This window comes from Henckelia pumila, chromosome 4 (assembly GCF_033568475.1).
Source record: "Henckelia pumila isolate YLH828 chromosome 4, ASM3356847v2, whole genome shotgun sequence".
Lineage (NCBI taxonomy): Eukaryota > Viridiplantae > Streptophyta > Magnoliopsida > Lamiales > Gesneriaceae > Henckelia > Henckelia pumila.
The window spans coordinates 215674100-215693003 of record NC_133123.1 but is presented as its reverse complement, the minus strand read 5'-3'; the positions used below and the strand labels follow the sequence as shown (position 1 = coordinate 215693003).

The 18904-nt window shown below is 43.5% G+C and overlaps 1 protein-coding gene across 1 annotated transcript in view; it reads right to left on the bottom strand.

Annotated features, from left to right (window-relative positions):
- LOC140862757 (uncharacterized) overlaps positions 1-18904 on the bottom strand; it is a 50547-nt gene that overhangs the window by 26226 nt on the left and 5417 nt on the right. Inside the window, exon 4 of the mRNA XM_073265792.1 lies at positions 17716-18112. Within this exon, the coding sequence (XP_073121893.1) occupies positions 17716-18112 (397 nt within the window). The remainder of the gene's footprint in view (positions 1-17715; positions 18113-18904) is intronic.

Genomic DNA, 18904 nt, shown 5'->3' with positions numbered 1-18904 from the left:
TAATGGTGTACAAACATAATCAGGACTTCATCCACTCGAAAACTGATAACCACTTGGAAAGTCCTACGAGGGTTGTTCTATGACCACATCCTATGTGTCATCATCTATATGCTTCGGACATCCAATGTCTATTACCAATGAAACTGTAGTAGCCCGTAACCAAAATCAGTAATTAAGGGATTAATCATAAGTACTTGGGTAGAGTTCGGAAGCTCCGAAGGTGAGATCGGAAGCTCCGAACAGGATCGGAAGCTCCGATCGGTATTACGTCAGGCATGACGTGTGGCAAGATCGGAAGCTCCGATCAGGACCGGAGGCTCCAATCACCCCTATCCGGAGTCAACAAGTGATATTTTGACACGTGGCAGATCAGGATCTTCGGAAGCTCCGATGACAGGATCGGACGTTCCGATCGAGGTTCGGACGTTCCGATCAAGGATCGAAAGTTCCGATCGTTGTCTATAAATAGAAGGCCGATACTTCACTTTCATTTGCCAATTCCGAGTTCTCCTTTCCTTTCTAGTCCTTTTGGAGCTGTTCTAGTCTTCTTAGGCTTGGTCCGGAGGTCGGCGAGGCGTTCAGTAGTCGTAGCGGAGTTGTGCCCAAGTTCTGGAGGCATCGACATCAAAGGGCTAATGACGGACGAAGGTATAGCTTTTGCTTCCTATAAATATTTAGGAGTATGCAATAGCTTAGTTAAGGCTTTTAGAGCACTTTAATGATAGTAGTATCATTTGGCAGTGTAGAGCAGACTATAGGCATGGACCTAGAGTTGGTAGAGCTTGCACTGTATTGAGGTACGAAAGTACTGTTCGAGATATCCTGACTGAGTATGCATGTATTATGTGACTGCATGATTTATATGACATGATATTATGCTGCATTCATTTGCATCTTGCTGTATCTCTTTCGAGATGTCTGTTAGTAGGGTTGTACCCTATCCTATTAGTGGATGGACTTCCATCGATTTGGGTCCGGCGTATCCACGGTTATCTCGGTATGGGAGCCACCTCCTGAAGCGACGGCACAGCGTGCTACATACCAGGGCCCGGTCTGTCTCTGTTCTCTGATCCTTGACCTCGAGTCTATAGGGAGTTCACTTTGCATGCATGTATACTCATACTCTCGCACTGAGCGTTTTATGCTCACGTCTCGTACTCTGTATTTTCTGGACACCCTATTCCATGGGGCAGGTTTGCGATTGGACGAGGAGGGTGGATCCAGGAGGGGCTAGTCAGCGATTGGCCGGCTGGAGCTTCGCTTAGGTTTTATTACTGTTGTTTTGGGTTTATACAGCTATTCGATTTGGTTGTATATTATTGGATAAATTACAGATTCCTTTACTTGGGATTGTATAATGTTTATGGTTTCCGCAGTTTTATTCTGATATCTGTTTCATTAAGTTAATTGCATGCCTAAGTTCTGTTTAGTAGGTGATCCGGGTAAGGGTCACTACATTTATGGTATCAGAGCATGCAAAAGATTTCCTGGGATTTAGTCTCATCTTGAGGTATTTTTGTAGATGTCAAATCGTGACGACCGGAGTTCTCATGGCAGTGTTGGTGGGCGTTGGGGTGATGCCGACCGGGAGCCTCGTCGAGAACGGCGTCATCGTCACCATGACGACGAGCGTTTCACTGTACGCCGATTCTTAGCTATGGGTCCTAAACCCTTAGTTGGAGGTGAGTCTCCGGAGGATGCGGAGAACTGGTTAGACCGCATGGAGACGACTTTTCAGACTTTCCAATGCACCGATGAGCAGAAGGTGGAGACCCTTGGCTATCTTCTGGATGGGCGTGCGCGCAGGTGGTGGAGGTTTACTTCTGCACCTTTTGTTACGGCGAGAGGAGTGGCCACCTGGGCCGAGTTTCGCACAGCTTTCCAAAAGCGGTATTTTCCTCCTGCACTCCGTCAGTCGAAGGCAGGCGAGCTACTGAGTCTGCGACAGGGAGCCATGTCTATCAATGAGTATCAGCAGAGGTTCTTTGATCTGCTATCCTATTGCCCCGAGATTGCTGATAGCTCAGAGATGAAGTATAATCTGTTCCTTCAGGGCCTTAACCCTGAGATCCATGACCGTGTGGCGGTTGGCGACGACATGTCCTACGAGGGTTTGGTGAGCCGTTGTCACCAGGCGGAGGACAGCATTCGGCGGAACAAGTCCTTCTCTCAGTCGAGACCTGCTAGTTCTTTGGGTCCCCATGCCCAAACTTTCAAGAAGTCTGGATCTTCTTCTTCCTCTGGTTCTGGAGGTGTTGTTCGTTTCGGTAAAAAGGACAAGTGTGATCACTGTGGGAAGAACCATCCATCCGACAAGTGCCGCAGAGCTTCTGGAGCTTGTTTCCGTTGTGGAGAGACTGGTCATATCCGGAGGGATTGTCCACTGTCTGGGGGAGGCGGTTCTGGTTCTGGTTCAGGATCTGGTTCTCAGGCCACCGTTCAGCAGAGGTCGCAGGGACAGTCTGCTGGGAGTTCTCATTTGAGGCCACGAGCTTCTGGCCAGGTGTTTGCCCTGAGACATGATCAGGCTGTGGAAGAGAATGAGAAAGTCATCGCAGGTACATTTCTGCTTTATGGTATACCTGTTCTTGTACTTATTGACACTGGTGCATCTCATTCCTTCATTTCTGCACGTTTTGTTAAGAGGCATAAGTTACCATGCATTGCACTAGACGTAGTGATGTCTGTTTCTACTCCGACGAGCCAATCTGCTTTGGCTAAGAGTCTAGTGATGGGTTGCCCTTTAGAGTTCGAAGGGAACATTCTGTTAGAGAATCTCATGGTCCTGGCGATGGACGACTTTGATTGCATTCTGGGAATAGATGTGTTGACTACCTATCGAGCTTCAGTGGACTGCTATCAGAGATTAGTACGCTTTCATCCGGAGGAGAGTGAGAGCTGGTTTTTCTATGGTGAGGGAGCGCGACCCCCGATGCCTTTGGTATCAGCTTTGAGAGCCTGTCGAGCTCTGGAGTCTGGCGGGGAAGGCTACCTTATCTATGCAATTGATTTGTCCGCTGAGAGTATTGGCTTAGAGAGCATTCCTGTTGTGGATGAATTTCCAGATGTATTTCCTGATGAGATTCCGGGTTTTCCTCCTGCTAGGGAAGTCGAGTTTGGCATAGAGTTGATGCCGGGTACTTCGCCTATTTCTAGAGCACCGTATCGTCTGGCTCCGTCAGAGATGCGTGAGTTGAAGAATCAGCTACAGGATCTTTTGGACAAGGGGTACATTCGTCCTAGTGTGTCTCCTTGGGGAGCTCCTGTTCTCTTCGTAAAGAAGAAGGATGGGTCGATGCGGCTGTGCATTGACTATCGACAGCTGAATCGAGTCACTGTGAAGAACAAGTATTCGTTGCCTCGTATTGATGACTTGTTCGATCAGCTGCAGGGCACATCAGTTTACTCCAAGATTGACTTGAGATCTGGGTATCATCAGTTGAGAGTCCGTGATCAGGACGTAGCCAAGACTGCATTCCGTACTCGCTATGGGCATTACGAGTTCCTAGTGATGCCATTTGGTTTGACTAATGCGCCGGCTATATTCATGGATTTGATGAACCGTGTCTTCAGGGAGTATTTGGACAAGTTTGTCGTGGTCTTTATTGACGACATCTTGGTGTATTCGCGTAATACGGAAGAGCATGTTTCTCACTTGCGGTTGGTACTACAGACTCTTCGAGATGAGCAGTTGTACGCCAAGCAAGTGTGAGTTCTGGATGGATAGAGTGGTCTTTCTTGGCCATATCATATCCAAGGAGGGGATTTCTGTTGATCCAAGCAAGATTGAAGCGGTACTTAATTGGTCGCGTCCGACGACAGTTGCTGAGATCCGTAGTTTTCTGGGTCTAGCAGGGTATTATCGTCGCTTCATTCTGAACTTCTCTCAGTTAGCTCGACCGTTGACGCAGCTTACCCGCAAGGGTGTGGATTTCGAGTGGTCCTCCGAATGCGAGGAGAATTTCCGTGAGCTTCGACGGCGGTTGACTTCTGCGCCGGTGTTGGCATTACCGTCAGGATCTGGAGGGTATGTGGTCTACACGGATGCTTCTCTTCAGGGGTTAGGTTGTGTCCTGACTCAGAATGGGCATGTGATCGCATACGCTTCTAGACAGCTGAAACTTCACGAGGACAACTACCCAGTCCATGATTTGGAGTTAGCAGCCATTGTGTTCGCTTTGAAGATCTGGCGTCATTATCTGTATGGCGAGAAATTTGAGATCTTCACCGACCATAAGAGTCTCAAGTATTTGTTCACTCAGGCAGAGTTGAACATGAGGCAGAGACGTTGGATGGACTTGCTTAAGGACTATGATTGCGAGATTAAGTACCATCCGGGAGCTGCTAATCTCATCGCTGATGCTTTGAGTCGCAAGGTGCGACTATCCGCACTTCAGACTTGTTCGCTATCTAGTGCGATCAGTGACTGTTGTACTTCAGGTTATACCTTCAAGCATAAGAAAGGTATGCAGAGTATCCAGATGTTTGCGATATTATCTGAGCCAGCCTTGTATTCACGGATCCGAGATGCTCAGATGTCTGATCCGAAGACCCAGCGTTTAGCTCGTCTAGCTAACGAGGGTAGCTCATCTGGATTTCATTATCAGTCAGATGGCTTTCTGTGTTTGTCTGGTAGGCTTGTGATTCCACAGGATGAAGAGTTGCGAGAGGAGATTTTATCTCAGGCACATCGCACTAAGTTGAGTATTCATCCTGGAAGCAACAAGATGTACAAGGATCTACGTACTCGTTTCTGGTGGAAGGGAATGAAACGCAGTGTTTATCAGTTTGTTTCGAGATGTTTGGTGTGTCAACAGGTCAAGGCAGAGCACCGACGACCTGGAGGATTGCTTCACAGTCTGCCTATTCCTGAATGGAAATGGGAGTTTATCACTATGGACTTTGTGACCCATTTGCCGGCATCCCCGAGGAACTGTGATGCTATCTGGGTTGTGGTGGACCGACTCACCAAGTCAGCGCATTTCATTGCCTATAGCCGAGAGTACTCTGTGGATCGCATGGCACGGATGTACATTCAGGAGATCGTCCGACTTCATGGAGTGCCTGTGAGCATTGTCAGCGATCGGGACCCCAGGTTTACTTCTAGATTCTGGGGGAGTGTTCAGCGTTCGATGGGTACTACTCTCAGTTTGAGTACAGCCTATCATCCGGAGACTGATGGTCAGTCAGAGCGCACTATCCGTACTTTAGAGGATATGCTTAGAGCGTGCGTCTTGGATTTTGGTCCAGCCTGGCAGGATCATTTGTCGTTGATCGAGTTCGCTTACAACAACAGCTATCATACTAGTATTGGGATGGCACCTTTTGAGTCGTTGTATGGGCGACATTGTCGTACTCCACTCTTTTGGGAAGAAGTGGGGGAGAGACAGGCTGAGGGACCGGAGTTTATCCAGCAGGCGATAGACATTGTTGATCAGGTCAAGAAACGGATTAAGACTGCACAGGATCGTCAGGACAGCTATGCTAATATCAAGCGTAGGCCTTTGCAGTTCGAGGTCGGGGAGAAAGTGTTTCTGAGAGTGTCACCTTTCCGCAAGATTCTCAGATTTGGCCTTAAGGGCAAGTTGTCTCCCAGATTTATCGGTCCGTTTGAGATCTTGGAGAGCATTGGCGATTTGGCTTATCGACTAGCTTTGCCACCGCATCTATCCAGTATTCACGACGTGTTCCACGTATCTCTGTTGCGACGGTATGTGGCGGATGAATCTCATATTCTGCAGCGGTCTGAGGTTCAGGTAGACAAGGATTTGACTTATGTTGAGAAACCTCTTCGTATCCTGGATTATAAGGATAAGGTTTTACGGAACAAAGTCATTCCTTTGGTTTTAGTTCAGTGGCAGCGCCGAGGCACTGAGGAAGCTACTTGGGAGCTTGAGGACAGGATTTGTAAAGACCATCCTGAGTTGTTTTGATTTCATTCTTTAAAGTTATATTCAGTTGCAAACTCTGTAAACATTTGATTTGAATAAAGAATGTTTCTGATTTTTGTATTTTGCATTCGGTACTTAAGATCTGTTTTCGAGGACGAAATATCTTAAGTGGGGGAGAATGTAGTAGCCCGTAACCAAAATCAGTAATTAAGGGATTAATCATAAGTACTTGGGTAGAGTTCGGAAGCTCCGAAGGTGAGATCGAAAGCTTCGAACAGGATCGGAAGCTCCGAAAAGGATCGGAAGCTCCGATCGGTATTACGTCAGGCATGACGTGTGGCAAGATCGGAAGCTCCGATCAGGACCGGAGGCTCCGATCACCCCTATCCGGAGTCAACAAGTGATATTTTGACATGTGGCAGATCAGGATCTTCGGAAGCTCCGATGGCAGGATCGGACGTTCCGATCAAGGATCGGAAGTTCCGATCGTTGTCTATAAATAGAAGGCCGAGACTTCACTTTCATTTGCCAATTCCGAGTTCTCCTTTCCTTTCTAGTCCTTTTGGAGCTGTTCTAGTCTTCTTAGGCTTGGTCCGGAGGTCGGAGAGGCGTTCAGTAGTCGTAGCGGAGTTGTGCCCATGTTCTGGAGGCATCGACATCAAAGGGCTAACGACGGACGAAGGTATAGCTTTTGCTTCTTATAAATATTTAGGAGTATGCAATAGCTTAGTTAAGGCTTTTAGAGCACTTTAATGATAGTAGTATCATTTGGCAGTGTAGAGCAGACTATAGGCGTGGACCTAGAGTTGGTAGAGCTTGCACTGTATTGAGGTACGAAAGTACTGTTCGAGATATCCTGACTGAGTATGCATGTATTATGTGACTGCATGATTTATATGCCATGATATTATGCTGCATTCATTTGCATCTTGCTGTATCTCTTTCGAGATGTCTGTTAGTAGGGTTGTACCCTATCCTATTAGTGGATGGACTTTCATCGATTTGGGTCCGGCGTATCCACGGTTATCTCGGTATGGGAGCCACCTCCTGAAGCGACGGCACAACGTGCTTCATACCAGGGCCCGGTCTGTCTCTGTTATCTGATCCTTGACCTCGAGTCTATAGGGAGTTCACTTTGCATGCATGTATACTCATACTCTTGCACTGAGCGTTTTATGCTCACGTCTCGTACTCTGTATTTTCTGGACACCCTATTCCATGGGGCAGATTTGCGATTGGACGAGGAGGGTGGATCCAGGAGGGGCTAGTCAGCGGTTGGCCGGCTGGAGCTTCGCTTAGGTTTTATTACTGTTGTTTTGGATTTATATAGCTATTCGATTTGGTTGTATATTATTGGATAAATTACAGATTCCTTTACTTGGGATTGTATAATGTTTATGGTTTCCGCAGTTTTATTCTGATATCTGTTTCATTAAGTTAATTGCATGCCTAAGTTCTGTTTAGTAGGTGATCCGGGTAAGGGTCACTACAGAAACATGGTACTCCACATCACAGATGATATTCTCAAACTCAAGTGACCCTTATCCTTCTTTTGGGTGGCTTAATTGACTAGGAACAATTGTTTAGAATATACAGTTGAATAAAGATGAGTTTCATTCTAATCATCCCATGATTATTTCATCCTTCATGCACTATGGCATATTCAAGGTCTTTATCAATGCTGCTTGCATGGGTATAGAGATAAAGTTTTCCATATACAGAAGATAAATTGTATTAAATAAAGATTGTTTGTACATAGAGTCAATAATGTCCTGCCAATAGTTGGCCTTATAAGCACCTACTCTAACAATCTCCCACTTGCCCTAATGTCAACTACTCATTATTTTTAAACCCATTGCTTTGCGATGTTTTTCGAACAATGGTCCTGGCAGGGGCTTTGTAAGCGGATCAACAACGTTATCTGTAGAGGCTAGCCTCTCAACAATGATGTCTCCTCTTCCCACAATCTCCCATATGATGTGGAACTTTCTCAGTATATGTTTGGATCTGTGATGAGATCTGGGTTCCTTTGCTTGCGCAACGGCACCAATGTTGCCGCAGTATACCGGGACTGGAACAACAGCACAAGGAATAACACCCAAATCTTGGATGAAATTCCTCATCCAAACTGTAGCGACCCGACCCGGATCCACTACCTAATTAGAGTTAAGAGCATAATTAAGCATGCATTAAATAAATCGCTGCGGAAGACTTAAATACAAGTATATCGGCGGAATACAACCGGTTAAACAAATTCGATTTATAAAACCCAATCGAATAACTTAAATAAAACCTACAACTAATCTTGCTGTCTTCAAGGGTCACTGGCCTCTCCAAGCTCCTGGTGCTCAATCCTGCACCTATACTTGCCCCGTCGAATGGTGTTGGAAAACTGGGGTCTCAGATCAATCACGATTGATACCCGGTGCAGCGGAAGTTTAAAAATTTTATTATGGAACAATTCCATAGTGTGAGTATCAACCGTTTAACGATTAAATTATTGTGTGTGTAAAATTCAAATAACAATTAATTAAATTTTACCTTCAATCTCGAAGCGAGATTATTGGACACCACACAGATTTCTCTGCGCTTCTTGTATCTCCCAGGAACTGATGAACTCCTTCAATCAGGTCCACGAATGGGGTTTAAATCCCTCTGATAGATTGCACTAGAAAATCTATCAGAAGTTTTCTGCGAAGAGATTAAACGAATCTGATTCGTTATTCCTGACTGCAATTAAAAATCACAGACCGGAATTTCTCGGACAGAGGGGAAGGTTCGACCGATTTCTTTTGAGAGGAGGCTAGGGTTTCGAAAATCCTGTCTCAAAAATTATGACCTGTTGTGTGTAATTTCTGTACTGCAATAACTTATTTATAATGCAGGCCACTAACACCTTAGGGCCCATTAGTCATAAGCTAGGGCCCGACAAGCAAAGCCCGCACGTTCAGAAATTAATATAAAATTCATCGTGACTCCGATTGATGAACCGATTTCACCAATGTGCACAGAAACCATTTCTGCACATTTTAAAGTCAAAATAAATTTTCCTGAATCCGAATTCAGTGGTTTCCAAAAATGTCCATCCCTATGTCATTTTAGGAAATCCTACTTCCTTACTCTTATTTAAGAAGTCCAACTCCTTAGTTCATTAAATTTAACTCTTTAAATTTAACTATCTCAACGGGGATTAAAACTCCATTACACTGTGTGACCCTCAATGGTTCAGGGATACAGCTAGCCGTGGGCTCACAACTCCTTGTGACTCGGAACAACACTTTCCGACTTGCCCAACGAATCATGGTAAAGCGCCTAGCAACATCGCCCCATGATTCCCTAGGTATCACTGATAGTGCCTACAAGAACCAGTAGATTTTGGTTAGCGTACAGTACGGTCCCTTCATCCATATATCCCGATCGAATCAACAACCATTGGTATATCGAGAGTCGCTCAAGATTCGATAACTATGCAATACATCTTGAAGATCAAATTAGTGACATCGCATGTGCTACTAAGAAACCATTTCTTAAATCACATCAAGTACTCTGGCCAGAGATTTGTCACACTAATATCTCCTCAAATCGCATAGGATATCCACACTCGCAAGTATGTGGTGAATCCTTGACAACAATGCATTGACTCCTATATGTGTCGTAACTGTACCCAATCTCGACACCTGATGACCCCCATAGAGTCGGTAAACGAGTCAAAGCACAGCACTAGCATATAGAGTCTCCATGATGTTTCAAGTCGTAAGGACTAATGGTGTACAACCAAAACCGCGGACTTTATCCACTCGATAAGTGATAACCACTTGGAAAGTCCGGATAGGGTAGTTCGATTATTCATCCTATGAATATCCATTTGCATGCTTCGAACATCTCCATGTTCCCTACCAATGAAACGTGGTACTCCGCATCGCAAATGCTAGTCTCAAACTCGAGCGATCCTTATCCTTATTATCGGACGGCTCAATCGACTAGGAACGGTTTTAGAATATACAGTGACTATAAGATGTATTTCATGATAGACATCCCCATGTTCTACCACATCTTACATACACTATAGTATATTCAAGGTCTTTATCAAAACAACAATAGTATATCACAATATAACAATATGAAGTAATATAAAGTCATTGCCATTAATAAAAGTGTAAATAATATTAAACAAAAGATTGTTTATACAAAGAGTCATCAAAGCCCATAGCCACACAGTTGGCTCACTGGGCACCCACTCTTACAAATGGGGTGTCCAGATACACAGAAAAGACTGGACGTGAGCTCTAAGATCAATACGCAAATACGGATAAACATACAAATATGATTCATGCAAATGACAGGGTATCCATATCAGGGATAACTGTATACAAACTGCTCAGACTGGCGCATGGGATATGAGCTCGTCACATCGGGGTAGCTAACCACTGTGTGCAACCACTCACTCCCGAATCTCGGATGCGGACCACGGAGTTCTCTAGGTACCAGTACCTAAGGTTACTCGATATCAAACGTCCAAATAGGGCTGAGCAACCCTAACTGGCTCATCTCAAAATATGTACAGATGTACAGGCACAATATGATATGTACATGTCATATATCAATAACAATAACATGCAAACACATAAATGCAACATATAAGTATGCATATCCGCTGGAAATCTTAGTCGGTACTTACGTACCTTACTACAGGCAGTCCTAGTAGTCCCACTCTAGGTTCCAAGCTTATCATCAACTCTACAATGCAAATACCCATGCATCATCTATTAAGCTTTAAAAGCCTTAACTAAGCTATTGCATACTTCTAAATAATTTTAAGGAGACCATAGCCATATCTGCGTCCGTCGTTAGCCCGCTGATGGCGACTATCCCGCAACTAGGGGCACACCCCTGCTGCAGCTCCACAGCCTCGAGCACGGCTCTACTACACAAGCACTGCTCCGCTACTATGTCAGACACTGTCTGACTATGCTAATATATATTCCTTACTCCAACTCTAAAATAAGAGTACCCAAAGACCTAAAATAGAGCCACGCGGGCGAAGGAGAGGAACTTGGTGTGGCTAAAAAATGAGCCTCTCGGCCCCTTTATATAGGCGAGGGTTCTGACCGTCCAAACCTCACTTCGGACCGTCCGATCTTTGCATGCGTGACAAGTGTCCCTACCAGCACTTCGGACCGTCCGATCCTGCACTTCGGTTCGTCAGAAGTCACCCCCGTGATGTCACTAATGGAATATTATATTGGGACAGCTAGGCGCACACGAACGGATCATCCGAACTCCTTGGGGCCTCCGATCCTTGGCTCAGTTTACGTTCGGATCCTCCGAACTCAGTTCGGGTCGTCCGATCCTCCCAAACCTTTTCCACCATTTTTGAGTGTCTTGGATTCATTTTCGGACTCCGTTAATCCCTTGGGAATTTCCTCAATAATGTTTTAATTAATTTAAACATGATCGTAAAATTAAGTACTCATTAATCATTAGTTTTGGATACGGGCTACTAAATTTCCCCCCCTTAAAAGATTTCTTCCTCGAAATCTAGGGTAACCCTCGAGAACATAACATAGACCACTTGTCCAATTCACCAATAGTTCCGGTTCAAAATATCTGGTCGAATAACCTTCGAAGATCCCAAACCTCGCTAAACCTGAGGGTCTGTTCAATCACTAAACCACATCAGAACTTATATTTTGTTTAGAATCTGTGCTGGATTCTAAACTCGTACACCTAAAACGATTACCTTGGCAATCAATTTCTTCATATCCGCAATCCTGCTAGAATTGTGTAACACTACTGACTACCGTCAGTTATCCATCGTTAACCGCAAGCGACACGGCACATTTGATTCAAATTTCCGACTGTATCAGCCACACTGCCTACAAATCTTAGCGATGACACTCCTGCTAAGATCGTAACTAGTCATCAGCTATCTCTAGACATGCACAAACTTCATCGCTGACCAACGAGAAAAAACAAGATACAACACATTGTATCTCACTGGTCTAACGATAACATCGCATCCCTCGATGTTATCGCAAAGCGCTAAACAATCGATCTAGATTCCACTCTAACCATCTGAAATCCTCAGACTGATTGCGATCAACCATGATTTGAATCTCGCTATCGTAGATAGCATCTACTCGATCACATTAGTCATCCTGCCATGGATAACAACCAAATCCTGACAATTCCTGGCATCATAGCACTTACCTTCAGTACTTACCCTGCCCGATGCTGACGAATGTTCCCAAATAACACCAACTAAGTAAACAGATGACAAAATCTTTGTCTACTAACCCCAATTGTGACAAAATCATTGTACACAATTTCTTATCTTAATGCACTTTTCGAAGTCGTTGCCTCAAAATACACTACCATCCTGCTGAAACTCTCAGATGGACTAACACCATCCTCAGCATTAGTAGTCTATATCGAACGCTTACCTCTATCTCGTCACTAGAGATAGTATCGACAAAAACGATTCTGGTTATCCTATCCTAGATAACGGAAAATCCTTGACTCACTAATTGGGATAACCAAACTGGTTCACCTTGATCCCACACATAATCTATCAATACTAGCGGCAATCCCGCTATCTCAACCTCTCAATGACACAACATATCAGAACGCACTGGGATATCAGCGACAACACTCCTGCCAGACTCAGAAACACAAGTCTCAGCTGATGTCTCATCCCATGAAACAACTAATTCTAACCTGCTAATGCTCATTGAAATCCATAAGCACTTGTCGAATCGCCTCTCAAAAACAACTCTTGAGAAATCTGCTGGAAGCACCCAAGCAAAACACTCCGACTAACAGTCCCCAAAATTTGTCCGCTGACAATCCTGGGACAATCACTGAATCCTATTTCCGCAAATTGGATCAATCATTGCTAATACCAAGCAATGCTCAGATCAAAATCCGTCCATGGTAATCTCAGCAACGCTATCAACAAACTATGATCACAAGAGCCAACCTATGACCACTTTCGTGATTCGCAGAATTCAAAAGCCCCAATTCCCGTATTCCTGGAGATCCTTAACGATTAGAAAATTCTCTAAATGCACTTGAGTCGCTGCATCTAAACATACCATGCTTCTAGTACTACCCCAAGTACTTCCTGATTCACTATATCCCAATCAGCACCAATTGGAATAATCTGATCGATCAAGTCGATCTACTGTAGCTCTCGCTCTGTTCGACGGTATCAACCCTAATCAGACAATCATTGATCAATGAAAAACTCTCATGGCTCGATCAATATCGATGATCTCACCGCCATACTTCCGCTAATCCGAAATACTGGAAGTCAAAAGAATCACACCTGATTCAATCCTCTATCTCTGACAGAGTCAAACAACAGCTACAAGTAGTCACTAGTGTCAAGCCTGCACCCGTCTAAACATACTATCCACTGTCTATATTCATTCAAGATGATCATTAGGACTTGCCAAACCCAAGACGCAATACAAGTACGAAAGATTTCAACTAACGCTGAACATGCTCGTGATAATTATATCTCTCGCTAAGACTGCAACAAATCAAGACTGAGGTAACCTACCACGATGTTCAACCTGGAATCACCACCAAGTGTACACTGGCATAAGTCACGCTTCTCTCATGCCTCAAATAGTCATGTACAATCCTTAGCATCGGATATAATCCATTACTGAAGGAAACCATCATTGCTGGAAAATACTCACCCCCGAGTCAATGTGCCAGATAGTTTACAAACTCATGTCTTGGATAACCCCTATCACAAGAGAACCCAATCACCGACTAGATCCACTAGTCTAGCAGTATCCCATTGACTAAAACTATCTGCTCAGAGTACACGCTCGTCAAGGAAATCCCTCCAAAGCTGGTCCTCATGGCAGAACTCCAAACCAATATCTCTGACGACAGTCAGACGATATCTAAACCACTGATACCTAACCAGGCATCTAATCCAAGGTCATACCTCGTCCTGACTGTTACCAAGACTCTATACTGAGAAGCATTCCTACCGTCGATCCTGAAGCACGAAGGCTTCCAGGCAACCTCTGAAGTACAAAGACTCCCAGAGTACACTGGTAGAGGGTCGCGCCCCATCATGTCTAATCATGGTCATAGTCCACTACTCTCGGCATATACTCGGCTTGGCATCCCGATGAAATCCCATCATCACGAAGGTCAAACAGACTACTGTTCTAAGGAAATAACCTAGAACAAAACTCAAAATTCCAAACCGAACAATATTTCCATGCCTCCAGGTGAATCTCCTCATCACTGGCACTAAACCAGTCAAACGAATAATTAGGTCAATCCTAGGGAAAACACCTAGACTAACCCCATGTCAATCAGTTACAGGTGGCTTACTCAAACCCATGAGCTAGCATAGTTGATCACTAATCAACTAGAACCAATACAAGCTTAGAAAAATCACTTGTAATCATTCACGATTTGCTGGATAATTAATACATGTATCATTATTTCAAGTTATGTACAATTCTTTATTATAATCCCATGTAATACAATTACAGTATTTCTAAAAATACAACGAAAATGTATAACCAATAACTTGAAATGATACAACCAGATTTTGATGATTCATTACAACTGAAATATTGTTTTACAATTATATCAATACAGTATTTAAAATCATCGTACTAGTCTTTGTTCCTTGAGCATGAAGCCTCTAATCGACACACGCATCAATGCAAGCGTACTCCTGACCAACTCTCTCTACCCGTCCTCCTGCAAAGACATCCGGAGAAATGATCCGTGCTCGCTAACCAGCTATGCTCTGCATCAGTGCTTGTCAGTCGACCTCTTCTGCTCACGATCTACCGCCAGCTTTCTTCTTGTAACTATTTCATGCTTTTGAACATGAAGTTTTCTGTTTGACTACTGAACGCATCGATACATGCATACCGTCAAAACCATGTTCTGCATGAGTTTAATGACCTTACGCTCAAAACCCGTCATGCCTTAAGCACTCGAGGCACTTCCTGGTGAAGGTCTGTATGAAAGTCTCTCCAACTACGAGTGGAGAATCTCTTCGGACTGAAACCACATGGGTTATTACACCCCATTCGTTCCAAAAAGTCCTCAGAGGTATCTGACGCGATATACTCGTTTTTTGATTCCAGTCTTTCCCGGCTGGAATCCATATGTTCTTCGATCAGCATCCCAATGCATCGAATGATGAACCGTACAAAACAGTCAACCTATCTATCGATATGCTACTACTGGTGTTCTCATCACTATTGCATTCCTAATAGTAAAGACTTCTGCCGCAAACCTCGGCAATGAAGAACCAAATCTTCTTTCTTTAGGTCTCATCAATCCTACAAGGATAATCCAAAGTCTCAGTACTATATCCCAAGTCTTTTGCATGCTGCTCTAATATCATAAATGTAGCGACCCGACCCAGATCCACTACCTAATCAGAGTTAAGAGAATTATTAAGCATGCATTAAATAAATTGATGCGGAAGACTTAAATATAAGTAGACCTGCGGAATACAACCGATTAAACAAATTCAATTTATACAACCCAATCGAATAACTAAAATAAAACATACAGCTAATCTTGCTGTCTTTAAGGGTCACTGGCCTCTCCAAGCTCCTGATGCTCAATCCTGCACCTATACCTGCCCCGTCGAATGGGGTGTCCAGATACACAAAAAAGACTGGACGTGAGCTCTAAGCTCATTATGCAAATACGGATAAACATACAAATATGATGCATTCAAATGACAGGATATCCATATCAGGGATAACGGTATACAAACTGCTCAGACTGGCGCCTGGGATATGAGCTCTTCACATCGGGGTAGCTAACCACTATGTGCGACCACTCACTCCCGAATCTCGGATGCGGACCACGGAGTCCTCTAGGTACCAGTACCTAATAGTACTCGATATCAAATGTCCAAACAGGGTTGAGCAACCCTAACTGGCTCATCTCAAAAGATGTACATATGCAGGCACAAGATGATATGTACATGCCATATATCAATAACAATAACATGCAAACATATAAATGCAACATATAAGCATGCGTATCCGCTGGCAATCTCAGTCAGTACTTACGTACCTTACTGCAGGCAGTTCTAGTAGTCACACTCTAGGTTCCAAGCCTATCATCAACTCTACAATGCAAATACCCATGCATCATCTATTAAGCTTTAAAAGCCTCGAGCATGGCTCTACTACACGAGCACTGCTCCGCTACTATGTCAGACACTGTCTGACTATGCTAATATATATTCCTTACTCCAACTCTAAAATAATAGTACCCAACGCCCTAAAATAGAGCCACGCGCGTGAAGGAGAGGAACTTGGTGCGGCTAACAAATGAGTCTCTCGGCCCCTTTATATAGGCGAGGGTTTGGACCGTCCAAACCTCACTTCGGACCATCCGATCCTTGAAAGCGTGACAAGTGTCCCTGCCAGCACTTCGGACTATCCGATCCTGCACTTTGGATCGTCCGAAGTCACCCCCGTGACATCACCGATGACATATTATATTGGGATAGCTGGGCGCACACAAACGGATCGTCCGATAGGACTTCGGATCATCCGAACTCCACAGGGCCTCCAATCCTTGGCTCCGTTTATGTTCGGATCCTCCGAACTCAGTTCGGGTCGTCCGATCCTCCCAAACCTTTCCCACCATTTTTGAGTGTCCTGGATTCATTTTAGGACTCCGTTAATCCCTTGGGAATTTCCTCAATCATGTTTTAATTAATCTAAACATGATCGTACGATTAAGTACTCATTAATCATTAGTTTTGGATACGGGCTACTTCACAAACGGCCTCTTTATCTGCATCCGATGCTGCTATATATTTTGCCTCAGTGGTGGAATCCTCCACGATGTCTTGCTTGGAACTCTTCCAAGAGACAGCGCCACCATTTAGGGTGAATATAAATCCAGAGGTTGATTTCGAATCATCCACATCCGATTGGAAGCTAGAGTCGGAATAGTCTTCCAATTTTAATTCTCCACCCCCGTATACTATGAACATATCCTTAGTCTTCGCATGTATTCCAGAGGTTGAAACATCAGGCCTTGTTGAAATCATACCATACATGACACTACCAATGGCTGATGCGTACGGTACGCGTGTCATCATCTCTATATCCTCGTCATTTTTAGGGCACATTGATTTAGATAGAAAAATTCCATGACACATTGGTAGATGTCCTCTCTTGGACTCTTTCATAGAGAACCTCCTAAGTATGGTATCTATATAGGTGGCTTGGGTCAAACCCAACATCCTTTTTGATCTATCTCTATAGATCTTTATGCCCAATATATAGGATGCTTCACCCATATCTTTCATCAAGAATTTACTGGATAACCAAACTTTATTTGATTGCAGCATTCCTACATCAGTCCCAATGAGTATAATGTCATCAACATAAAGTATTAGGAATGTTACTGCATCCCTATGAACTTTCTTATACACACATTGTTCTTCAGGATTTTTAACAAAACCAAACTCTCTGATAGTGTCATCAAATCTGAAGTTATAACTTCTTGATGTCTGTTTAAGACCATAAATAGATCTCTAAAGTTTGCATACCTTATGCTCACTATCCATGGATGTAAACCCCTCTGGTTGAGATATATAAATCTCTTCTTTAATGTTGCCATTAATAAAAGCTGTCTTTACATCCATTTGTCATATTTCATAGTCATACCATGCTGCTATGGCTAGCAGTATCCTAATGGACTTGAACATAGCTACTGGTGAAAAAGTTTCCTCATAGTCAATTCCTGGCCTTTGAGTATAACCTTTTTCCACCAATCGAGCTTTGAAGGTCAATACCTTCTCATCCACCCCAAGTTTTCTTTTGTAAATCCATTTACAACCTATGGGAATTATTCCATCAGGAGGATCTACCAAGGTCCAAACTTGTTTGAAATGCATCGAGTCAAACTCTGATTGCATAGCTTCAAGCCATTTGGATGCATCGACATCAAAAATAGCTTCTTTGAAAGTTCTTGGATCATATCCAACTTCAAGTCCAACCTGATCACCTTCAAGAATCAGACCATATCTCGTAGGTGGTCTTGAAGTCCTTTCGGATCTTCTAGGTGTGTGTATATCTTCGATTGGCTGTTGGGGTGTAGGATCTTCTATAGGTTGTACTTGAACCTCTTCAAGCTCTATTACACTGCCTTTTCTATCCAATAGAAACTCCTTCTCAAGAAAGGTGGCATTCCTAGAAACAAACACCTTTTTTTCTTTAGGATAATAAAAATAGTATCCAATAGAATTCTTTGGATACCCTATGAAGTAGCATAAAATGGATAGACTATCCAATTTATTTTCCACCTCCTGCTTTACATAAGCAGGATATCCCCATATTCTCATGTAAGAATATTTAGGAACCTTTCCTTTCCATATCTCATATGGTGTTTTTTTCACTGCTTTAGTATAAACATTGTTCAACAACAGCATTGTCGTTTCAAGCGCATAGCCCCAAAACGAAGAAGGTAATTCAGCGAAACTCATCATTGATCGGATCATATCCATCAATGTCCTATTTTGACGTTCTACAACACCATTTAATTGTGGTGTGCCAGGATGAGTTAACTGAGAGAGAATTCCATTCTCTTTTAGATAGTCTTGAAACTCGGTACTTAAATATTCTCCACCTCGATCAGATCGAATAGTTTTAATATTTTTACCAAGTTTCTTCTCAACTTCATTTCTGAATTCTTTGAACTTTTCAAAAGATTCAGATTTGTGTTTCATCAAGAACACATATCCGTACCTTGAATAATCATCGGTAAAAGTAATGAAGTAAGTATGTCCATACTTAGTACCAATACTAAGTGGACCACACACATCCATATGGATCAAATCCAATAGGTTATGTGCACGTTCGAATTTACCATAAAATGGTAACTTGGTCATTTTTCCTTTAAGACAAGATTCACAGGCTTGTAAAGAGCTTATATCGGTCATGTAAAACATGCCCGCTCCCACTAGCCTATTCATCCTTTCTTGG